We start from the raw sequence: 26315 nt of genomic DNA, 5'->3' as shown, positions 1-26315 counted from the left end.
ACTAAATGCTAGAATTTCCTAAAAAAAAAAAACAAACACTCACCTCTTTACAATTGTTTTGTGTTTTTAGGAGCATTTGTCTTATTTCCACTTTGTGGGGAGGATTATGGGAATGGCTGTTTTCCACGGGCACTACATAGACGGAGGCTTCACGCTGCCCTTCTACAAGCAGTTGCTAGGGAAACCCATCACTCTGGACGACATGGAGTCGGTGGATCCGGATCTCCACAACAGCCTCGTCTGGATCCTGTCAGTGCGCTTTATACACCCGTCTACAGCACTGTAGCATATACACTCAGAACTGCATCGCTTGCCTTTGTTTTCAGCAAAAGAGAGTTTAGAACTGATGCATGATAATATATTATTATCATCAGTTAGAATCACATTTTGTCTTCATTAGCTCACTCAGATTAGTCCTGCAATTGGAATCGCCCAGTTAGTATTAAAACTAATTCACTTCAAAATGAATACAAGCACAGGACGAGTATATTGCACGCATAATCGATCCAATAATATTTTTTCGGTGTGTCTGTGTTTAGAGATAATGACATCACCGGGGTGTTGGACCACACGTTCTGCGTCGAACACAATGCATATGGAGAGATCATTCAACACGAGCTCAAACCCAACGGCAAGAGCATCCCTGTCACCCAAGACACCAAGAAGGAGTATGTGAGGTGAGCGCCTTCTTCCTCTGGTCTGTCGGCACTCTTAACCGATCAAATCCGTTTTATGTGACACAACCAACCTCACGGGTGGCTTCGGTAATGATGTAGGCGTACCCAAATATGTGACGAGGCTTTCAAAAGGGATGCAGGAAAAGTGGAGGTGCATCATCTCGCTCTTTAAAAGAGTAGTAGTACGCAGACAGTGTAGAGATGACTAATATACAGCGTGATGTTCTGTTTTAATACAGTATGAATGTTTCCCATGTGTCGTGTTAAAAGTGACGCAAAGACTTTTTTGACATCTGACTTGAGTGCCAGAGCATCCAGACCGAGAGGCATCTGCAAAAGTCTGATTGAATCGCATTTCAAACCACCTTCAAATGTGGTTTGAATCAGGTTTAGAAAAAATCTAATTTGCGTGTTTCTTTGCTGTCTAGACTTTCAAAAAGCCCATCTGGATAATATCTGAAATGCGGGGAAAAAAAAAAAAAAAAGAAAAACTGATTTTTTTCTGTCTGGCAGTCTGAACGTAGCCTAAGTGTCTTGTTGGTGTTTTTGCGAAGGCTGTATGTGAACTGGCGCTTCCTGAGGGGCATCGAGGCTCAGTTCCTGGCCCTGCAGAAAGGCTTTAACGAGGTCATCCCGCAACACCTACTCAAGGCGTTCGATGAGAAAGAGTTGGAGGTACGAAATCGCACTTTAAGAAACGCTAATCCACTTCAACCAGGACTTGATTACTCCGTATTATAGGCTTTATCGGAGCATGCTTGATGATTTCATTGTGTCTCAATTTCAGCTTATTGTGTGCGGGCTCGGGAAGATCGACATCAACGACTGGAAGTCAAACACGCGTCTGAAGCACTGCACTCCTGACAGTAACATCGTGAAGTGGTTCTGGCGGGCCGTGGAGTCGTATGACGAGGAGAGGAGAGCCAGACTGCTGCAGTTTGTCACCGGCTCCTCCAGAGTCCCGCTGCAAGGATTCAAAGCCCTGCAAGGTACCTGATGTCCTTTAGCACGGGCTTTAGCACTCATTCAGCGTCTAGAAAGAATAATCATACCTATACGTTTGCTCTGAATCGCTGTATGATCCAGGTGCTGCTGGACCACGTCTCTTCACCATCCATCAGATCGACGCCAGCACCAACAACCTGCCCAAAGCACACACTTGGTGAGCACATTTCTACATTTCTATTCTATATATACTATATCTATGTTCTGTATATACTATGCTATATATACTATACCAACAACAGCCAGAAGGAAATCACACTTTTAAATAAAAACATCAGGCATGCTCTGACTCTTTTGCGTCTGTGTTCTACATTTAGTATAGATGTGCACTTTGGTTTTTCTCATTTCTTTTTTAATGCTTTTTGGTAACACTTATGTTTACCTATTTACTTCTTTTCCTTAATAAATTAATTTGCTGCTTATTAACAGTGAGTTAGTTGTTAGGTGTAGTTATCGGACAGGGTTTAGAAAAGTAGAATAAGATCTAATAAATGACTAATATTCTAGTAATATGCATGACCGTGGAGGCGTTTGTAACGTTAGAGAAGATTTATGATTTATTTACATGCTATTCTTTAGAATTTCTGTTTATGAACAATGCTGAAAAACTGCCTCACGGTTTCCACAAACATATAAAAAGCACAGCTGTTAACAATAGCGTAAAAATGTTTCTTGCACAAAAACTGTGATTTCTGAAGGATCGCTTGACACTGAAGACTAAGAGTAATGATGCTGAAAATTCAGCTCACATCTTAAAATATATTAAAATAGTAAACTGCTCATTTGAATTTTTGTAATAATATTTGACAAAATTACTTTTTTTTTTTTTTGTCGCACAACTGCAGCTTTGAAATGCGGACTTTTAACCAACGCCGTAGTTTCTAAATATTTAAAAACCAAAGAAGGGCATTATGCGCTACCAAAGCGGCAAGGAACATCTAATGCTCGTGTTCAATGCTTATAGATGTATAAGGAGATTAGCCAATCGGTCCGTCTAATTCACATCTTTCTAACGAATCTTCCTCAGCTTCAACCGCATCGACATTCCTCCGCATTTGCGAGCTACGACAAACTCTACGACAAGCTGCTGACGGCCATCGAGGAGACCTGCGGCTTCGCTGTGGAATGATGCTCCGCCGCCGGCGCTCGCAGAGGAACCTTTCTCCAGGCGGGACGGACCTGTCAGTCAGCCGGCAGACGTGTGGGCCTCAGACGCAGGGGCTGAGCTGAGGAAGGGTGGACAACACCGCGGCACTCCACGCCTGGTGCTGCTACACAGATCTTTCTGCATTATTCGAAAAGAAGAGAAGAAAACAACGTATCTTTTCAGCTGCTAGTAACTCTTTTACTTACTATTTTGGAACCTTCCCTCCTCCTTTTTTTTTTTTTTCTCTCGAGTCCATACGTTGATTTTTAGCATTAAGACAGCATATTAACAGTATTCCATGTAGCATTTTCACAGACTAGACTTTCGGGAAGCCAGACTTTAGCGGGGGTGCGCGAAGCGAGAGCTAACGCAGAAGCTCTACCGTACCTGAAGACTTGTACGTCTGTCGTTTGGGACCTGCTCTTCGGCCCGCTTGGACCTTAGCAAGCCGCGGGATCCTTTCGATCGGGGGGACGTCGGCTCCGCTGGCCTCTCCTCGGCTGCCCTACAGCGGACACCATCTACCCGTGCTCCGTTCCTCACGACTGGTGTCACCTTATAAGCTTGTTGAAAGTGAACGAATGAATACATGAAATCTTAGGTAGGTAGGTAGTCTAGCTTTATTTTATATGAGAGGCTCGAGAGGACGAGGTTAAGAGAGTAAAACTATACAGATGTAATATATTGGCATCGTCGCAGGAACCGTTGCCGATGTTTCCAGAGCAGAAAATGAAGTTGAGCCCATTGAAATGGCTTCAGTGAGGCTTGCTTTGAATGTTCAAATTCCATCTTTCTTTTTTTTATTTTTAAGAAAAATTGTGAAGAAAAACATTTTAATATGTTGCATTACTGGTGTCAACTTTTTGGTAAACTGTATTCTAATCTGTCTCCGATGTCAATCGAACCCTTTAATCGATTTCAATATGATGCATATGTATGAGCATGTTAATGAGATGTGAAGTGTCTTCCATTTCATACCTTCTCATTATATTGTTACCTTTTATTTTCTGGGCCTGTTTTTAAATTAGGATTCTTATTATTGTTACTTCCTTAAAGAAGAAATGCAACCGTTTGCCCCTCGGGTAAACCAAGGGAGAGAAGTGTCCGTATTGTTATTTTTGTAATTTATTATTAACCCATTGTAGTACCAATTTACTGATTGTTTTTCATGACAAATGTCACTGGCCTTCAGTGAGCGTTACAGGCGAACTGCAAGGAGGATCGCTGTATTAAAGAACAAGAAACAATTCTATCTTTTATAGAAATACGTCAGCTTTAGGTGTAAATCTAGCAGAAAACAACAAAAGCATGACCCGTGTGCTGTTTGTAAGCCTCCCGAAATGCACAGCTTGAAAACCTGTCCTTCAGGATTATTAAAAGAAACTGCATAAATAAACAAATGCGGTTTTTATATATATATATATATATATATATATATATATATATATATATATATATATATTAGTTGAATGTTTCTGAGATGCTGCCTGTCTATAGCAATCCTCTATGACCATGGACTGTTGTTAAAGAGTTTGCATACGCTGAAAATGAGCTATACATCTTTTGTTATTTTTTTTTTTATAAATCTGAGTGTGAAAGAAGGTGAAACAAAAAAAAACGAAATAAAAAAAGCCTCTGGATGGATCAGTTAAATATTCGGAGATGGTGCTTTGTATAGTTATAGAATATTGTTCATATATGTGGGTCACTGACTGTCATTTATCTAATTCAATTAGATCTGAAAGAAAAAAATTACAATTTGCACACACACACACACTATATAATGGCTGTATATAATAGGCAAAAAATATATATTTACCAAACTCTCTATGGATTGAATGATTATATCTTTCATTTAAACCTGGTGCACACATAAAGATCTCTTCGTCTTCTCTTCCTTTTAACTTTTTTTTTTTCATTTGTATAGTTAAACAGACCTCCATATGGACTGGATGCCCTGTTGATTTTAGGCTTTTGAGAGGGTCGTTCCTTTACAGCATGATTTACTAGCAACACTTTTAACTTTCATAGCTGACCAGTGCAATTTGCTAAATGTAACACACACTATCTTTTTTTGTAAGAGTGTTTTATTTTTGTGTGTAATTAGATCTGATTAAACGTGCCTTCCTGATGGGATCACTGTGGCCGCCTGCTTCTGTATGACTCTGTCCGAATAATCCACAAAATACATTGTTTTCCTTTTTTCGGTCATTTATCAGTGATTGAGTGAAAACGGGATCATTTTTATTGTTTTAATGGGTTACGTCATGTATTTACCATATTCTTGTCATCTTGATTGCAAAAACTGGGAATTAAGTTCAACAGTGTGGCAAAAAAAAGTATCGCAGTGCTTCACGATCCTTTTGTGACACTAAGGTGGGCTGTTAAGCATCATCTTGGAACAAAGGGGGCAGATGTCCCTATTAGAATAAGAAAGAATATGATCTCTCTTTCTCTTGGAAAGTGGGGGTAGGTGAAAATATTCTCCTTTTAAGAAGTTTTCTAGGTGTCAGACTCAAACTGACTTGGGACTTGAGAAAAGTTTTACCGTTTAAACAAAGCAATGAAACCCAGAACCAGAGCATTGCGTTCATGACACAAAAGTGTAGTCCATTATTTAAATGACCAGTCAAATGGTTGAGCATTCATGCTTTGTTTTTAACTTTCTACACTGAGTTGAGTCATCAAAACTATGCAATGGAAAGACCAAAAAAAACTAAAACGTACTTGAACTAATTATATAGGCCTTTTATTTGTCATACATTAAACATACATTTAAATGATTGCAGTAAACTGTATTTCTCCACAAAACCGTGAGGGGAAAAACATCAAATAGAATTAGCATTTCAAACCATTTCTCGTAGGTTTCCATGCTTGCGGTTAGTAATAAGGTAAATGCACACATAACTCTGTGGTTATGGCTTTATGAGACTTTCGCGGGCTTTAAAAATATTTTGGAGCTCTAGATGCAATCAGATGCAATGCTTTTCAGTGTTAATGAATAGTAATGTTCACTAAAGCAGGCCAAAAAAACGCACTGCGATCATACTGCTGCTTTTCGGGGGGCATGCAACATGGTATCGTTTCCAATTCGATGTAACTACCAGGCAATATGAACGCGTACTGCCATCATAAGATAGCGCTATCTTGTTTTATAGCACCCTCCCAATATTTTGCAAGGAATCGACAGCCTTCGATCCCCGAACGCGCACGCGCGGCGACCGGACGTCACAAAGACGTCAGCGGTTTTCGGAAGTCACTTCCTCTTCCTATAAAATCCGTCGAGTTCACGCTGTGCTCGACGTTCACCAGCACCATCACCGCACGATACTGAGGAAAAAACGTCCGATTATTTAATTTTTAATTTATCATTTCAGAGTACAATATGCCTGGATATTCAGATAGAGACCGCGGTCGCGACAGAGGGTAAGATGGTGTTTGTTTTTTTCGACGAAAGATTTGTGATAATTTAAAATATTAATCGACGCGGTTTTAGTAATCAATTGGCCAGCGATCGATTGATTTCACCGACGAAACGAATCGTTTCGCTATCGTGTCCGTTGCGCGATTAAATCTAATCGGGGGTGTCGGGGTATTAGGCGGATGGTTAGGTGCGTGTCCGTTTACACGACGGAAATCGTGCGGGAAAAGGGTGTATGTCTTTTAGACGTGTAAAATGCGCCTCGAGCGTCGACGAAAACGCGTTTAATTGGAGTTCAGAGCGAATCTCGTCGATTTATGTCGTTTAAAGGCCCGGTCGGCCCATGTGGCTGTGATGTTGTAAAATGCCGGCCGGTTTTTTTCCTCTTTGTCTCCTGCCGGTAGGAAATAAAATGGCAGCGACGTTAAAACGTGGCGCAGACAAGAACTCCCGATGTGAATCGAAACCCGAGCTTTTGTCATCTATTATTTAAACCTTTTGAGTTTTGCTTAACTGACCTCGTGTTGTTTTTGCGTGAGAATGGGTACAAAACTACATGTATTGTGTTTCTTTTTTTAAGACGCGTTAAACCAACGATAAGCGAGTCGTGTATTTACTCGAAGTGTCATGACAATGCCGTCCGATGCGTTACTTAACTGTGTTGCCAACAATTTTTTGTCTTGTAAGCGTGCTACACACAATTTACTTGTTTTTTTGGGTGGCAGCGTTTATTGATGCTCCTACCAAACCTTTCAAATGTGTATCTTTCAATGGCCGTGTTTAGTAGCATGGCTGTGTCGATGTTAGGGTACTTTTGACCTATATACACAAATACTGGCCAACTAACTGTCACTGAGCCTATTTATTCTAAAATATGTGGTCCATCTACTAATAGTTACAGCAGTGGACCACCACGCTTTGGAGGCAGTAGAGGTGGACCTCCTCCTGGCAAGAAGTTTGGGAATCCTGGTGACCGTCTGCGGAAAAAACACTGGAACCTGGATGAGCTCCCCAAGTTTGAGAAGAACTTCTACCAGGAGCATCCAGAAGTTGCTCGGAGGTCAACTGTAAGTGAAGCAATGCAGTCGGGGTGTGTCTTCTGGTTTTCTTTTTCTTTGTCTTCCAGAGTTTAATGTTTTCATTTCTTATTGCAGCAAGATGTTGAACACTACAGGAGAAGTAAAGAGATCACGGTGAAGGGTCGAGACTGTCCCAAACCCATTGTGAAGTTCCATGAAGCAAACTTTCCAAGTAGGTTATTTGCAGTTGTTTTAAAACTGAATATTGAGCCCCGCGAGGTTAAACTAACCGTTGTACTTATTTTGTAGATTATGTGATGGACGTGATCGGTAAACAGAACTGGACTGATCCGACTCCCATCCAAGCTCAGGGGTGGCCCGTCGCACTGAGTGGCAAAGATATGGTTGGCATTGCACAGACTGGCTCTGGAAAAACTCTCTCGGTATGACGCTTTTCAAACGTCCTGATGTAAATTGTCTCGCTGTGACTCATTTAAACTTGTTTTAACTTCATCTTTGTACAGTATCTGCTTCCTGCTATTGTTCACATAAACCACCAACCATTCCTGGAGCGTGGCGACGGTCCCATTGTAAGTTTGATGACCTGTCAAGTATGAATCTCCATCTTTTTCTTAAATCAGCTGTTTTTAATTGGAGTTTTCATCCCCGTTTAGTGCTTGGTGCTGGCTCCCACCCGTGAATTGGCACAGCAGGTCCAGCAGGTGGCAGCAGAGTATGGCAAAGCTTCTCGTCTCAAGTCCACCTGCATCTACGGAGGTGCTCCCAAAGGACCACAGATCCGGGACCTGGAAAGGGGTACGAGTAGAACTAAGTTGGAGTCTCATTGATATGTTTTTCTGTATGAAAGTGTCTGACTCTTCCATTGCTGTTGTCAGGTGTTGAGATTTGTATTGCCACACCTGGAAGACTAATCGATTTCCTTGAAGCTGGAAAGACAAATCTGCGCAGGTGCACGTATCTGGTGCTCGACGAAGCTGACAGGATGCTTGACATGGGATTTGAACCTCAAATTCGAAAAATTGTGGACCAAATTAGAGTATGTATTGATTTGGTTGGTTTTAACAACTTAAATGTACGGTTTCTTAAAAAAAAGAGAATCACAATCCCAACTTCCTCCTGTAGCCAGACCGACAGACTCTCATGTGGGAGCGCAACGTGGCCCAAAGAGGTGAGGCAGCTGGCTGAGGACTTCCTGAAGGACTATGTACAGATCAACGTCGGTGCTCTGCAGCTCAGCGCCAACCACAACATCTTACAGATAGTTGACGTTTGCAACGACGGCGAAAAGGAAGACAAGTGAGTGCTAGGAACATCTAAAAGGTTTAGTTTCGTTGGTTGTGCGAAGGAACGCGTGATGACTAACCTGCTCTTTCAGACTAATGCGCCTGCTGGAGGAAATCATGAGTGAGAAGGAGAACAAGACCATTATTTTTGTGGAGACCAAGAAAAGGTGTGACGATCTCACCAGGAGGATGCGCAGGGATGGGTAAGATGACCTGCTTTGCTTGGCTGTCACGGATGCTTCGTTTGGGTCTGAAATGGTGTGAATTCATTAGCTCTTCCTCTTGCAGGTGGCCAGCGATGGGCATCCATGGAGATAAGAGCCAGCAAGAAAGAGACTGGGTGCTCAATGGTATGTTCTCGCCCAAGTCTTGCGTCATGGATGCCATTTTGGGTAATTTGCACAATTTGACTCCCTCTATCCTCCTTCAACAGAATTCAAATACGGCAAAGCGCCCATCCTCATTGCCACAGATGTTGCCTCCAGAGGACTAGGTTTGTTGTTCCTTCTTAATGTCCTTTATCACTTCATATTGTGTTTACTATACTATACAGTTCTGCCGTTTCCTTTTAACTGCTGTGCCTTTCTGAGCCCCTCTCACCTGAAGGTGGAGTCTTGGAGGCAGGACCTTGGCATGACGCGTCCAGGTTCACCAGGAGGGGGTAAGGAGCTCCTCTGTGGAGTTCTACTTGTCTGCCAGCCAATCAAATTGCATTCAGAGGTGTTCGGAGCTCCGTGATTGGGGTGTAATCCAAGGGGCGGCATACCGCGGAGGAGTGCGGCGCCGTTGAGTGGTTGCACTTGCGTCCTGCTCTCATCTGCTCTCGCGCAACAGCTTGAACTGTTGAACTTTTTAAGTTGAAGGACTGGGAGTTTTCTCCAAAGGAAGTGCGTTTTTTTTTTTTCTGTTTTTAAGAAAATTTTAGCGGTTTTCCGTCGAGAGCAGTAGCTTTAATCTCCATGCCTCCTCACTGAATGCGATTACCCGGCTGGTCGATGCGTGCCCTCCTTTTGCTGGCTTCAGTCATGTCGAGTCCTGCCAAAGAGAGTCATATTTTTCTTTCAAGTGAGCACCGGTTGGTTGGAAAGCTTGCGTCAGCCTAAAATTTAAGACCCTTAATCGGTCTCGTTTTTTTTGAGCGAGTTGAGTCTTGGCAAGATGCAGCAGTTTGTCCTGTCGCTTTTAATAGAGGACATTGTAAATTGTCATTTGGATCCTGATTTTTAACCATCCTTTCCTCAGCATGGTAAGTCGATGACCTATCGTTCATTGTTTCCCTTGCTAACGCCTCCTATCCTCGCGGCTATGGCGGTGTGCACCCGCACTCCTCTACTCCTGCCATGGCGCGTCCATTTTCTTTTAACAGATGTGGAAGACGTCAAATTTGTCATTAACTATGACTACCCCAACAATTCCGAGGACTACATTCACCGCATTGGCCGTACGGCTCGCAGTCAGAAAACCGGCACAGCCTACACTTTCTTTACGCCCAACAACATGAAACAGGCTCACGACCTGCGTCTCGGTCCTCCGTGAGGCCAACCAAGCCATAAACCCCAAGCTCATCCAAATGGCCGAAGACAGAGGAGGTAAATCCAATTGGTGAGATACAAGAGCTGTGCTTTACCCTCAGCCAGTTTTGTCCTTCATAATCTCTCTTTTAAGGGTACAGCTTTGTTTACTTGGTTCTGGCCGGTTTGCGAATCCCCGTGTAACTCCCGATTTCTCTTCCAGGTCGTTCAAGGGAGGTCGAGGTGGAGGTATAGGGACGACGTCGGGACCGCCACTCTGGCGGCAGACGGGACTTCAACAGCTACGGCCAGGATAACCGTAACGGTGACTCATATGGGCAGAAGAAAGTGTTTGGAAACAAAACTCAAAACGGATCTAGCGGTTACAATAGCAGCAGCAGCAGTAGCAGCTTTAGCGGGGGTTACAGCAATAACGGACAGGGTAACTCCGGCAATCAGTCTGGTGGGTACGGAAACCAAGGCTATCAGAACCAGCAGTTTGCTCCCAACCAAGGGGCTGTCCAGAACGGCATGAACCACCCTCCACCGTTCCCCTTCAACCCCCAACAGATGCCACAGTCCATGCCGTTCCCCATGGCTCCACCTGCGTTCCCTCAGTAAAGTTTTGTTTGCTAATCTGAATCTTTAACTGTTCCGTTCATGTAACTTTATTTCTTCAGAGCAGGTTGTAAAATGTACATGCCGTCACAAGCGTCCCAGAGTCTGCTGTGCAGGATATTTTTTTTTTCTCCTCCCTCCCTTTTTCGTTAGATGCATTTTTATTTTTTTTTTTTTTTTTAAGTAACTTAAACTTATTTTGTACTGTAGAGGTAATGAAGGATCAACACTTGTAAAAATGTCAAAGGCCACTCATAGCCATTGCATGAGTCCTCAAATAAAATATTAAAAGTGGCTTTTGTGTCTGTCTGTTTGTGAGTAGCAGAAGCTGCTGGAGCTACTGTTTCTGAACATGAATGCATCTTATATTGCTTTTTTCTTTTACATATATCAATATATTGCCGGAGAGCAAAGGAACGTCTGTGTTTTGATAATCATAACTGTTTGATGGGTGCTAAACAAAAAGGTCCTGATGTTGAATATTATTGGAATGAAACCTTTTAAAATACATCTTTTAAAGTCACTTGTTTATAGTAATGGCACCAATCTTAAGTGGCTACTCAAGTTCACTATATTCTATGTTATGTACTGTATACTTGTATTAATTGATTGTTTAACAGATGTATTTCTCTAATTACTGGGTCATTAAAAATGACTTGCAAAAAGCCTTTTAACTCCATCTCTATTTTCAGTTTAACATTAATCAAGTGTTCTGTTTTTTTTTTTTTTTTTGGTTTTTTAATTTGTAATGTAATCTTGAATTTCCATGTGCACAACTTCCTGTACGGTATAACTACAGCTTCTACATTTTGTACATGCATACCTTTGAGGGAGCTGAACCCTAAACACATTTGCATAGCGTTGTGACACTAGGGGGGTGTTCAGGGGGTTTTTCAGTCATGTGGAAAATTCAGTTAGAAATATACTTTAATATGTATGGGGGATTTTTTTATTTTACAAGCCAAAGAACAAATTTGAGAAGTCTTTGAGTAGAGAATAGTCCATAATGAGCAGAAACAACAGACACTGACTAATGCTGATTCATACAGACACGAGTGTGACACGCAGCACACATGTTTCCACAGGCCGTGTTTGCCTTCTGGTGTGAACACTAGTTCATGCATTTAACACCTACGCAGTGTGAACCATTTATTCTAGGTGAGATTACTTGGAAACAACGAGCCTGTTCAGTATAAAAGTAAAAATACATTACTGATCTGGTTTTGATGTGAGCAGACATCCTCCAGCTGCTGCAGGTGTTACTCATTAGTGATTATCTAAAAATAAATCCAAATTCATTTGATTGCTCTGTATGTGTGTAAGATAATATAATTATCTTTTATTTTCTATTTTAAAAACACAGCTCCGGCTGCCATTGGTTGCAATTTGAGTTTCCAAAGCAAATCTCACACATGCCCTAATATACCACATTAGATGCATTACTTTAGACGAAACATTTTGTGTGGTGCCACTTATCTTTGGATCATGTGCATTTATCTTCAGTCAAAGTACATAAAATACATTTAATTATTTTTATTTAATTGTTTTTATAAGCTATTTTGTATTACGATTTCTAACTTTTATTAATCTCTCTTCCTCTAACTTCCTCTCTTAGTTAATTATGTTTTTGCACCATTTTCATCATTGCCAGCTAATATGCATATGTTTAGCAGCAGCTGATCACCTGGGCCTCAGACCAGAGGAGGGCACTGATGAACTGCAGGCATATTTAAAAGTGTGGAAAGGGACATTCGGATCAAGGCAAAATCAATATGGCCATCACTGACCTGAGAAAATAGACTTTTATTCAATAATTATATATTGCGCCACTAATATTAGCCCCAAGGCCTAACTAGATTTTATTATCATTATCATTAAACATGCACGTTTTCTAAAATCACTTATTTACCACTTTATAATAATAATGATCTTTATTTTAACGAACCTGTGAACTACAGCTCTTTTTTTTTTTGCGCTCTTTAAAGTTATAACCATGCCTTGCTTTCGTAATGCGTTTTTATTAGCAAAGATACATGCACATCTATTAAATATGTACCACTTTATAACAAGGTGCATTAGTTAACAACATAAGTTAACATGAACTGAGAATGAGCAATACTTCCGCAGCATGTATTGATATTAATTAATGCTAATTTACTAATGCATCATAAAAATGGTGTTTGTTAAAAAACAAACGCTGAACAACTGTTTTATTATTATTAACTAACATTAGCTAAGCTTAATAAATACGGTTATAGATGTATTGTTTGTTCATGTTAATTAATATATTAACTAATGTTAATAAATGACACCTTATTGTAAACCAAACATTTAATAAGGAATGCACAGGACAAGTGGTCTGGCCTTTGTCCTGCTCAGTCCCTAACGTTTTTAATGCATCACACATTAGTTTTTTATAAGCAACACACACACACACACACACACACACACACACACACACACACACACAGTACAAGCAAGGCACATGGGTACTGGTCTGCGGTGGTTAGTGTATCTTTGTGGATTAACTTGTGCCATGGCAATATAATATTTTTTATATTACTATGGTTAATATTAGTATTAATGTTTTTATGCTCGATAGCTGTGGAAATGACATTGTTATAATTACTGCTAACTGTACAGTTACTATCATTTTTGCACTTCCTCGTCAGACATCCCCTTTTAAAGGTTTGAGGTAATTGGTTTATTATTTCTATTGTCGTTATTGGTTGTTCCTACTTTATATATTATATTTAACTATAGAAAATCTTGGGTTGATATGCTTGCACCCTCACGCTTAGGTACAAACACCGAAAGGATAGAGACACAAAGAGGGAGAGACAGAGAGCGTGTGTGTGTGTGTAGGTTCAAATACAGTTTAACCATAAAAGTCAAACTGTTCAGTTCTTACGCCTCAGCAGCAGGGCGCGTGCGTTCAGCCAGTTTCCTGCGCGAGTCCGCTCGAGAGCGCGAGACACGGAGAAACGCTTTATTCTGAAAGGCCGAGCGAACTGACGGACACATGCAGGAGCAGCATGGGAAGGACACACCTGGCTGTCAGGTAAGATCATTCACCCCAATCTCAAGCCGCGCGGCGGAGTTTTACGACGATGTAGTCGTCTCAGATCGGAATTATCCGTATAGAGGTTTTTTTAGTTCCTGTATCTAATCAGTTGATTCGAGTTAGAGCTCGTGCATAATCGCATAAACTTTTGAGCTCAGCTTGGAGTTAAAAAAAAAAGTAGTTTAAAAATAGTAATGCTATTAACTGTTATTTCATGTTTATCTGACTGCTATAAACATGGTATAAATGCTGCTTTTCAAATGTGAAGTAACTTTGCAGAAGAATCAAGATTGTTTAAAGTGTATATATATATATATATATATATATATATATATATATATATATATATATATATATATATATATATATATATACACACACACACACCTGTCAGGACAGTTTTTTTTCTGACAGACAGTAGTTAACGTCTTGATATGGCTGTTTTTTTATCGTAAAATTATGTCAAATAACTTGCACTTTTACAAGAAGAAAAGCAATGTATAGTGAAATTATCGCAATTTCATTATTATTTTTTTATAAATAATTCCATCTGCTTTTCAAACTAAATATTATACAATGATTTCATTAACAATACAATAAAATACGATTTTTTTATATATTCATTCTATTTGTATGCGTTGCTTGCACATCTGTTTTGAGAAAACATATTTTTCTCAGATTCGATACCGAAACTTTGCTGCTTGTACAGCTGAAACGTCCCTTACTTTTATTTCAATTTCTGAACGGAAAAGTATGGCGCTTTCAGTTTTGAACTTTAGAATCAGTGAACCTCTTATTTACGTTGTGTTACAGTTAGACTGAATTCTAAATTGTTAATAGAATTCAAAAATGTTGATTTGTTAGATTTTGTAAATGCGTATACGTTTTATTAATAATAATAATAATAATTATTATTTACTTATTTGTTTTCAAGTAGCTGTTCTAACAACAGTTACTGTCATGCCAAAGCACATTATTGAATTTAAAATTGAATTCACAAGCATGCAGGAAAAAACAAGTTGCGTGAACGCAACGGCCAATCACAGGTGTTCAAGAAATCGACAGGTATGTCTGTGATTGGCTACATTGCTTAGTGCTACGAAAACACTTATAATATACTAATTATTCTTTCTTGAGACATTGGACAAAACAGGTCCAGCAAGTGTAACTGCTATTAGTTCAATAATCAATTAAAATACAAATATTTTGCTCACAGAAAAGGGTTCAATCATTCAAATGCTTTAAAATGAATACAAATGTTTTTTAATGATAAAACAACACTTAATAATACCTCATATCAAAGCAAGGGTGTTTTCAGTGACACGTGCTTGTTTCATAAGCTTTCAAAGTTGTGTGCCCACTTTTTGTCAACGCCATCAGACATTCATTAAAGTTTATTTAAATCAGGTAATATCCGGGGCAGCTGTCACTCTAAAGGACCCCTCGCCAGAGATCGCCTCTGCAAAGCACAGGCTAGGCTGCGTTTTATAGTTTAAGAATATTTCCAATCCTAATGTCCCAACCATGACGTGTCGATACCATCTTACAGTTGAGGAAGGAAATGATTTGAAATATTTAGATCATTTTATTCCTCTAAAGCGGGTCCTATTAAAATCTAGCCTCAACAGAAAAAACAAAATGGCTACTACGTAAAATGCAGTTTAGGTCTAACCAGGAGTGCAATAAGCAGCAAGTGCAGGATATAGGTACAAATATAAATCACAAGTGCACATACAGGTAATATGCACAGGAGATAAATATGTATAAATTAAATTTCAGATGAGTGTGCTAATGAAGGAGAAATTTACAGTTAGGCATCTATAAACAATTTACAGATGGTTATGTGCAAACAGGATATACAGGATATGTATAGACAAATTTACAAGAGTATGTACAATGGATATGTACATACATTTACAATAGATATGTACAGTGGAATGCGATGAATGTTAAACAGTGCAATTTTTTGGGGGGTGGATGGGGTGGAAATGAGTAGTGAGACAGCTCTGGTGAAAAAGCTGTTCCTCGCTGTTCTTGTTCTAGTCCGGGGGGGGCAGGAGGGAAAACAGTTTGTGGGCAGGGTGAGAGGAGTCCTTAAGAATACTGCGTGCTCGACGCAAGCAGTGTCTCTTCTGGATCTCCTCAATGGATGGAAGTGGAGATCCTGTGATGCTCTGGGCAGTTTTCACCACCCGCCGCAGTGCCTTACGCTCAGCAACAGAGCAGCTCCCATACCAGACTGTGACACAGTTCGTTAGGATGCTCTCTATTGTGCAGCGATAGAAGTTCACCAGGATGGCTGAGGACAGCTGGTTCTTCTTAAGTTTCCTCAGGAAGAAAAGATGCTGGTGAGCCTTCTTGACCAGGCTGGAGGTGTTGGTGGTCCAGGACAGGTCTTCAGAGATGTGGGTTACCAGGAACTTGATGCATGAGACTGGCTCCACAGCAATCCCATGGGATCATGTGCGCCTCTTCTCACCTTCCTGAAGTCCACAATGAGCTCTACATTTAATACAGCAATTGATTGATTTAATGTATTTGATAGTTAGGTTTTCGTCAGATGTCACCTCTTTTAGATGAATAGTGTGACAATATTTCATTGCGATGTTTGTTGTGGAATTGTTGCTCGCGTGTGAAAGTGTAATCTGACACCGTGTTTTCAAATGTTAAACACATCCTGAAAGCTGTAAAAGATAAAGTTAAAATTAGATGGCACGGTTCAGGGTAAAAAAGAACATTTTGTTAAAAAAGAGAGAAAAGTTGAGCGGTTGAATCAAAGCATAGCTCGGTAGCTTAGCACATATACGATACATAAATGTAGTTGATTTTGTCTGAGTACGTGGTTTTACCCTGTACGGAGTATGCACCGTACTTTTGAGCCGCCGATTTTGCATTGCAAATTTCTTTTAGAGAAACAAGGGGCTTTGTGGAAGTGAAACTGTTATGTTACCACAAATTGTGCAAAGTTCACAGCTATGAATCTGCAATGAAAGATGTAATGTACAGATATGATAACTCCGAATATGTTTCTTGTCTTCATAACCTTTCAAACTCATAAGTTGTTTATGCTTGCTCTTTTGAAGTGCGGTGTGCTTCAGTGGATGGGTTAGGGGTGGCCTGCGTTTTTTTAAGTGACACAAAAACCTTGACAGTTTCCAGTCCGTACCGCTTGTCTGAAAGTTTAAAGGTGCAGTGCGTGATATTTCGAAGGATGTATTTACAGAAATGGAAACTATATAGTGTACAAAGACATTACACAATTATGTTTTTATTACCATTATGTTCCGTTAAAGGACAAACCTTTTATTACTATGTTGTTCATGCAAACTACAACACAATACAACACTGCCACAACGACGAGCAAGTAACAATATTGATTCGTTGAATAATTAACTAAATGTAATTCATTCATTTACTTTTGTATAGAAACCTCATTGCTGGCTATCCCAGCTGTCTCAGACTATAATAATAACCCTGTAACGGCCACCGTAGCTTCTCTAAAGGGGGGGAACGAGCTGTTGGTTGCAATTCACCATCTGTTCAGCCAAAGTCCACTTGAAGTCATGTATCTTCTAGGCTTAAATTCTGCAAAATCAAAACAGACTATATTTATTTTGTAAGCTTACATTGCTATTTTTGTGGTGAGCCAATGCACGATTTTTTTCTTGCCTAATCTTTAGTCCAATTAACATCATTAGCCACGCCCCTCCGACCGTCAGTGCTCGTCGGTGAATGAAATGCCTACTTTACTGCGTACAAACAATTCTAAGTAAGAAAAAAGCCACGCCCACTAGTTTCCTGGATCAATATTCTGTTTATGTCAAAATTCGGAAGTACAATTGGTCGCAAATTCTGGTTCATGCAGACTTGAAAGCGTCCCTCAGTCGTTCCGCTCTGCTGTACTTGAGTGTTGGGCTTATTTACATCAGAGTGTGCAAACGCACAAAAAAATGTGTGTTTTATAATTTTATATTTTCACACAGACAATAACCATTGCGAAATATGCATTCTTGTCTGTTCTTGTGAAACGTCATTGTCCATTAAACACAAATTTTCACAAAAAGATATTGTTAGTGAGTCCTAAAGTTTTAGGTGTTTTTCATAAATCAAATGTCAAGTCAGAGGATAAAAAAAACCCAAAAACTGTTTGTCTGATAGAAGAAACTCATATCCACTTAGAATGGCTTGAGGGCGAGCAGGTTATGGGGTAATTAAAATATTTAGGTGAACTATGTCTATATTTCTTTTTAAGCCTCTTGTACTTTTATAAGGGCTATTATTGTTCTTTAGAACTGACAAAGAAGCCGAGTAGAGCATATTGTTGCGCTTTCTTGCGATTTGATTATATCTTTTCCCATCTAACCCGTCAACTATGTTCCCATACTGGTTAAACAAAATGTGGCTATGCTTCAACTAAATATAACTATATGGGTTTGTACAAAAAACTGTTGTTCCTAGAGATACAGTTAAAGCCTGGTTTTCAAGTTTAAAGTTAAAGGAAGAGTGATTAAACAACATGGACAGGGTGAAAAAACTAAACTATAAATGGCTGTGAGTTGAGAAAACCCCCTTGAAAACCCCAGCAGTAGACAGTTTCACTTTGAACAACGGTGCGCATACGAAACGCAGGTATCCATAAAAATCCTAAACATACACCTCTATTGAGCCCAAAGAAAAGTTAAAATCAGATAAATAAGGGTTTGGGATTGTTTTCTGTGGAGCCATGAAACAAAATTGGAACTTTCCGGCTCTATGAATCAGAAGTACGTCTGGAGGAAAAACAACAAAAAAAATGAAGCATGGTGGTGGCTCGTGATGCTCTGGAGCTGCTTTGCATCCTCTGGCACTGGAAACCTCCAGAGCGTGGAAGTCCAGATGGATTCATCAGAGCATTACAGCATTGGACTTTACAGCAGGACAATGATCCCAAGCATACCTCAGGATCTACCAAAGCCTAGTTGCGGAAGAAATCCTGAAAGATTCTCCAGTGGCCTTTTCAGTCAGCTGAAATTTCTGGTGGGATCTGAAGGAGGCTGAAGCATGCCAAACCAAAAATATTACTGATCTAGAGGCCGTGGCTCATGAAGAATTGGCTAAGACTCCCAAGCAATGCTGCCAGAAGTTGGCGTCTGGCTGATTTTCTGCGTAACCACAAAGGGGGCTCTGCTAAGTACTAAAGATGCTTACCAGTTCAGTCACTTTAAGGTGACACCACTCGAGGCTTTTCAATTGCCGTTTTTTCTTCGACTTTGTTCTTTCATTGCAAACAGCTGAAAGACTGCTGACCTATTACAAATTCACCTGCTTAATGTGAACCGTTTCAAAACAGTTTAACGTTGACATTCTAGAACCTTTTCACTTTTATTTAGTCTCAGTTAAAACTTTTTTGGAGTGTGTTGCAGCCATCAAAATGGATGGTGATGCTGCCCAAAAAAAGTGTGTGTGAAGGAGGACCTGTAATCCTCTCTTTCTGTTGAGCACTACAGTGTAGCCAAGGAGGTTGCTGGTGTGCTGCATCAGTGTTTGTGCCTGCATGTGTATGTGTGTGGTTCCCAAACCGAGAGAAGAGGGCTTTTGTAGAGGCTGAGAAAAAAGTTGACATTTGAGAATTAGAAGAGGGGGAGTCTGGCAGAAAAAAGGGGCCATTGTGCCCCTGGCATTGGTGCCCTCTGAAGAAACACACACATACACACACACACTTACTTACACATTGTGAAACAGGAAGTGTGAATATTGGGTGATGGTTTATTCTGTTCTGTAAACAAGCACTAAAGATAAGAGGGGTCTTGTCCTTGTCTCTCAGAGAAAATTAAAATTCCGTCTTTCCCCTTCGTACTGTGAAAAACCAGTATGATTTTGGTTTTATAACACAAAAGGAAAGTCTTATATGCACGGCCGTTCAAATTAAAAAACAGACACAGGTTTTTGACAGCAGTTCTTACATCTAATGCTTTGTTTGTTGGTTTTTATGTGCCTGATCAGCATGAATTTATTTGTATGAATGCATTTTATTTGTATGAAATTGTATGTTTTGTACATTTTTAAAAAAAGAGCCACCTTTTGCTGAAATAACAGCCTGTAGACGCTTCTTATAGCCAGTGATAAGTCCTTGAATTCTGCCTGCAGGTATTTTGACCGTTCTTCTCCAGTTCAGTCAGGTTTATTGGCTGGCGAGCGCGGACGGCCCTTTTCAAACCAATCCATATATTTTCGATGATGTTCAAGTCTAAAACATAGTATCTGTGTCTTGGTAGATTTGGAACAATGCTTTGGGTCATCGTCCTGCTGAATCAGGCAAACTTTAACTTGACCGATCTGAACTTGACTTTTCTGTCTGAAAAACATCACATTATCCAGCCTGTCACTTCAGCTCCATCATATAAATAGTGTTTTTTATATAGTTTTTCTATAAGAATAGTAGTCCAGTTTGTGCACTAAACATGCGTACCTACATACGTACAGATGGGTCACGTCTGCAGACATGTATTATTAAATTGAACCATTTATTAAAAAGAGCTGCTGAGGATACTTCAGGTATCTCCTTCTGTGTCTGACAGAAATAACTACACATGGGTGCAATGAGGGACTAAATATTTACTTCTAAACATACCGGAGGCTTTTTTAAGAAATTCACTCGAGTACTGTATAAATGTGGAACAAGTAATGATGCATTACTGCGTCAGCTAAAAGTCTTTGTAACAATAGCTTTGGAATGTGTTTTAATCTCAGATGTGTGTTTCCGAGTCACACCTTAACCAGCAGCTTTGTGTTGCCCCACCTGTATGTCATGAGTTATGACCACAGCAAGACCTTTACACAGAAGTTAAAGAGAGAGTCGGGATACATGAAAGATTACAAGCTCAGACAAGCACAAACTACGCCCGTATTCACGTCCAGTGAATGTAACTTTGTGATGCTTTTAATACAACGGCATAAAATCTTGTTGTTTCAGAAATAACACGGGTGAAAATTACACACGCAATATTACAATAAAACAATATTCTCAATGTAAAATAAAAGGATTATTAATAGTAGTATTTAAAATAGAATTGTTGAAACTCTTTTTAAATAGTGTGTGTGTGTGTGTGTGTTTGAAAGCAGCCTTTTTGTTAACAATTGACAACAAAGATGATTCATATCACATGGTCAAACACTGACCTTAGTACCATATAAAACCATGTTTAAACATATTTAAATACATGAGTTGGTGGTTCAGCAGCATATTCTGTTTGTCCTGGTCACTATTAACGCTGGGAGGTGGGAAGACAGGTGATAAGAGAAAAACTGAGCTGAAAGGTCAGGTGAATTATTTACTGTCCTATCAGAGGGTCTGTCATCACGTTACTTTCATGACGGAGTTATTTTATTATCATTGGTACGAAGAGCTTTGCAACAGTAGCTTTGGGAAGTTTTTTTAATTATATGTCCATAACCAGCGACAACAACAAAAAAAAAAAAAACAGTTTTGTTAAAATTTTGAATTAGATTTAATTTTTACATGTCCTGCTTCACTTTTGTTGTCCTTTTTATAATATCTATTAAATAAAAATAAAAAATAAAAAAAATCAGAACATCATATTTTTGTGAAAATGACGCTTTATTAATCGAAACTCGCTGAATAGTGCACCAAGGTACGTTTATGCCATGAAAGCAGTTTAAACGTCTATAGTTTAATTAAGTTTTAGCTCTTGTTACTTTCCAAGTTAAACTAAATAAAACGATTAATGTTGCAATGACAGATTTTATTACAGTTGATGTTTATTTTAAGTAATGAAAAAGTTGTTTCTTATGGTTTTTACTTCTTTTCAGCGTGTTTCATCCTCCCTTTTTCATCTAGTTTCATGTCATTTCCTTTTTTCTTTTCTTTTTTTTTTTGTTGTTGCAAAAGTAAAACCGCTTCCTTGATTCTTCTTGTCTCCACCCAGGTCCATTTTTTGTTTGGGGTGGAAACATTCGCTTATCATTTTCTGCAACGTTACAGAATGTAACACTAAAGAGAGTCTCGTAGAAATGCTGTTTCCACGTACTCACCCTCATGTCATTCCAAACTTATCAATAAGACATTCTTCTACTGACGGAAGAATGTCTTTTTTTTTTCATTACCTTGACTCCCAGCAACTCTTTACTTGTCAACAAGCTTCAGAATGTCTTTTGTTCAACCGAAGAAAGTAATACAGGTTTGGAACATATTGAAGGTGAGTAAGTGATGTTTTACTCTTCAAGTCAAAATGGTGTTGACAGACTCCATTAACGTCATAGATACACGAAATCTTGGAAATGTTGCAGCGAGAATTCTTTGGATTGACCCATTGCTTACAGTGTGTGTGTTTTATCGTCACTGTCAGTTCAGGTCAGATGATCTTTGCTTTTAGTAAAGCCATAAAGTGGAAAATATGAGACAAAGAGCTCACCAATAAGTGCTTATTTTGCTGGCCTGGTCAGTTTTTTTTTTCACTTGCTCTGTACTGATTTGCTGACCCCACTATGCTGCCACTTTGTTCATAAAATTAATCAACATAAAAGCTAATTATTAACGTGTATAAGTTTATGTTATTAAACTTCTATATGAACAAGCGTTTTGTCTGCAAAGATGATGCTTTATGTGATTATGCAGTTTTTTTTTTTACTTGCTTTGCCATGAAAAAAACATTTATATTATACTTTTATTACTATTATTAACATATTATTATTTTTCATTACAATTATTTTAATGCATTCTACATATATGATGGAAATTCATATTTTAAAATACAATAGTTACAATTATTACAGGTGTAAAGAGTCTCCAAAAACAAAGTGTATGGTCAAGTGTCACGTCCGCCAACAAAGTTTGCAGGTTTCACGATCCGTGCAGGACCGTGTTAACATATGGCTTTTTCCGTGGTAGAGCTTTAGTTCACATCTACAGATGGCAAGATGGATTGTGTTTACCGACAGCGGTCCTGGGCCCATTTAGTAAAGTCAACGACAGAGTCTCTGGCAAAATGAGTCGGTATGCACATGGACTAATTTTTGAAAATATCGCTTGGTCGAATTTGAGGTTTTCACAAAAAGTTCATTAAGACCTCTTCTTCAGTGACCCCAATGCTCCAAACAGTAATAAACATCTAAAATAAGCGTTATTTGTACGTTTTCTGAGAGAAGTAGGCCTACCTTTTACTGTTCACTGTTGCTGCTTCACCGCAAGTTGTAGGTCTACTCTCGCAAAGTGCGGCGTTCCAGCTTTCTGAATATTCATATCGCATTCTCGACGACATAAATCCAAACCAGTGAAATATGATTTTTAATTCTTGATTGTGATGATTGTACTTTTTGCTGCGCTGCATTTCGTAATAAATATAATTAAATACTGCAAATAATGCATTAGAAATCTATTACTTTTTTACTTTTACTCAAGTAAAAGTAATTCAAACAGTACAAGAAAGTACTTAGTCTTTAAGGTAAAACGACAACAACAGCAACTTTTATTTATGAAAAAATGTGTAGTGAAAAAAGTGACATTGTGCTTTGGAATGTAATAAGTACAGTTTTTCAAAGAAAAGCACTAAATTTACTTCAGTAAAAGTACTTCACGTCGGCCTCTGTTTCTGAACGTGGCTTTTAATCTTTAAAGTCCACAATCTTTGTTATCTCTTGGTTCTCGAAAACTTCATCCGTTACTGTAACTAATGCCACAGAGTTTTGAATCATATGCTGTTTTGCGTTAATGTTTGATGAATGTCTCAATCCAAATTTAGCTTGATGCAAATCAAACTGCAAGCAAAATATCCTTGAATTTGCGTCTTTTTCAGCAAAATGTATTTTGCTCAGATTTGTACCGCACAGAGTGAAGTGCCGTTGTTCACACCGATCTCGAGTTAGCTTGCTAGTTTTCCCATGGTTGCTAATGTTGCACAACACTGCTCATCTGCTCGTGGGTGAGACAAAAACGCCCCAGTAAGAGAGAACAATATGATTAAAGACTAAATCTTGTTAGTTCGTCTCAACTCCCGTGATCCTCTGCAAAAAAAAAAGAAATGCTATTCAATTAGCTGTTGTTTTGAACTGAGAAGACGCTCGGAACATGCTTATGATTCACATTAACAGAGTTTTCTCTGTGTTACAGGATGAGCGTAAAGCGGCATAAAGTCTTCCTGTTGTGCTTACTGGGGATATGTGTTATTTCCTTCCTTCATTGCTACAAAGCACTGCAAAATATTTCACTGCTGCAGGAACTCTCCACTCCCTCCACCCATCTAAAGTCTCTGAAGCTGTTCAGCGATATCTTCTGGAATTTCCGTGCTGCTGACTTCCAACCCCAGCAAGACTTTTACAAACACAGTCACCTGAATGTAGAGCCGGTGAGGGTCAAAGGAGAACAACTAGAAGTATTAAGGTGTTCAGTCGGAGCTCGTAGTCTTGCTACCCATTGGGTTTTGGGCCAGGTTTTTACTGTATGAGGTCCGTAAACAAGACTAGGCTATGTGACCCAACTGATACAGTCAAAGTTGAACAATATAAAGGATTACTCCACATTTTCTCATTAATCACTTACCCCTGTCAAACCGGTAAAAGCATTGTTCATCTTCACTGACTGCCAAACAATGATCAAGGTGCGTAGACATTGTGAGAAAAGTCCATGTGCCATCAGTGGTTCCATCTGAATGTTATGAAGCGACAAGAATAATGTTTGTACGAAAAAAATGTAAAAAAAACTTCTTTCCTACTTTTCTGGACCTTGACAGTGTTTATTACTTGGCAGCAAATGGGACAGTCACAAGCCTCTTGGTCTCGTTTCAAAATATCTTAAATTGTGCTCCAAAGACAAAGCTTTTAGAATGACATGGGGGTAAGTAATTAATGTCAAAATGTTCCTTTTGGGGTGGAGTAACCCTTCTAACACCACTCGGGTCACTTATGACCCTTTTCCATTGCATGCTACGCACGATGCGGTTTGGTAGGCTTCACTAGGTGAGGGTTTGGTAGGGTTTTCCACTAAGTTCAGCACCAGTTTATTAATACCTCCTTGGCTGAGGTTCCAAGCGTACCGTACCGTTACCGAAACAGGACGGTGTCGTTTAATAATCTATAATAATCTTCTTTTCCTTCACACAGGTCAGTCTTGACGTGATCTTGCCAGAGCCACCGGATAAGCTTCATGAACGTACATTTGTACTCCGTGATGATCCCACAGCCTTTTTCATCCACGCTAAATCCGGAGCAGTGTGCTTCAGAGAGGGGTCGGCTATGGCCCCCTCTGCTTCTCACCTCAAGTTACTGCAGCATAACCAAGAAATCAACGCAGACAAGAAGGGGGTTCAGTGTGCCTGCCGGCAGGGCTGGCACGGCCCTCACTGTGGCATCCCTACCATCGTCTATCATTCCAATCTCCCGTCCAAGTCAAAAATAACACCCAGAAAAGTTCCGCGTCGGGTCATCAATGCCATCAACATCAATCACGAGTTTGACCTACTACACGCTCGATTCCACGAACTTGGAGATATCGTGGATGTGTTTTTGGTCTGCGAATCCAATTTCACGGCGTTCGGTGACTCGAGGCCTCTTTTATTTCGGCAGCTGGTCCAAAACGGGACGTTTGACTACATAAAGCACAAAATCCTGTACATCTTCCTGGACCATTTTCCTGCCGGCGGTCGCATGGACGGCTGGATTGCGGACGATTACCTCCGCACGTATTTAACCAAAAACGGAATGTCGCGGCTTGAGGGCCTCAAAGCGGACGATGTTTTCGTCATCAATGATGCGGATGAAATCCCGGCGCGAGATGGAATTCTTTTCCTCAAGCTCTACGAGGGCTGGGCAGAACCGGTCGGGATCCACATGCGCAAATCTCTTTACGGATTCTACTGGAGGCAGTTCGGAACGCTGAACATTTTGTCCGCCTGCACCACCGCTATGCTCTTTAAGGTTTACAAGGGCGATGGGATCTATCTCCGGCGCCGGTCGTATTATTCCATGTCGGGATTCCGGGAGTATGAGAACTCCACGGGACGCATTCTGGTGCCGTGGGCCATCGGAAGTCCAGTTCACTACGCTGGATGGCACTGTTCTTGGTGTTTTAAACCGGAAGGAATTTACTACAAACTTTTATCGGCCCAAAATGGAGACTTCCCACGTTAGCGATTACGCAGAAGCGGAAGATAAGTTACATTAAAGAGTTAATACGGACAGGGGGTTGGTTTGATGGGTCTGCTCCAGACTACCCACCCTCACACCCCAAAGAGCATATGTATGCTCCAAAATACCTGCTGGACAACTATGAGAAGTATAGCTACTTGCTGGAGAACCCATATGCAAAAGAAGAACATTAATAGAAGCAGGTCCGTTTCAAATGGGCAGCTAAGTAGCTTTTAAGCAAGAAATGAAACTGATGGTAAAGAGTTTCAAAACCTTTAACTGCTTGTTATTCAGTTTTCAAGTTCCACATTTTTTATGAATTTCCAACAGATCACAGACAGACCATAACAAAATGCCAACTGTGTTTTACTATTTAACTAGTTTTGTTGCTTTGGTGTCTGAAAAACAATGCTTTAGCCGCTTTGTGGCTAT

The 26315-nt window shown here is 39.9% G+C and overlaps 1 protein-coding gene and 2 pseudogenes across 1 annotated transcript; all 3 read left to right on the top strand.

Moving 5' to 3' along the window:
* LOC122341357 overlaps positions 1 to 3052 on the top strand; it is a 29999-nt pseudogene extending 26947 nt beyond the window's left edge.
* Positions 3053 to 6091: 3039 nt separating this feature from the next.
* Positions 6092 to 11367, top strand: LOC122342154 (probable ATP-dependent RNA helicase DDX5). Its single transcript, XM_043235958.1, is given in 15 exon segments — positions 6092 to 6255; positions 7146 to 7317; positions 7405 to 7501; positions 7579 to 7712; positions 7794 to 7859; positions 7944 to 8085; positions 8166 to 8326; positions 8413 to 8436; positions 8438 to 8586; positions 8666 to 8776; positions 8862 to 8923; positions 9007 to 9066; positions 9940 to 10091; positions 10093 to 10162; positions 10308 to 11367. Coding segments are annotated over 15 exon segments (1839 nt in total). The 5' UTR covers positions 6092 to 6214; the 3' UTR covers positions 10706 to 11367.
* Positions 11368 to 13504: 2137 nt separating this feature from the next.
* LOC122342155 lies at positions 13505 to 26315 on the top strand (annotated as a pseudogene).

This window comes from Puntigrus tetrazona, chromosome 3, assembly GCF_018831695.1.
Source record: "Puntigrus tetrazona isolate hp1 chromosome 3, ASM1883169v1, whole genome shotgun sequence".
Lineage (NCBI taxonomy): Eukaryota > Metazoa > Chordata > Actinopteri > Cypriniformes > Cyprinidae > Puntigrus > Puntigrus tetrazona.
Note: the sequence above shows the minus strand (reverse complement) of the source record. Positions and strands in the feature narration are given on the sequence as shown.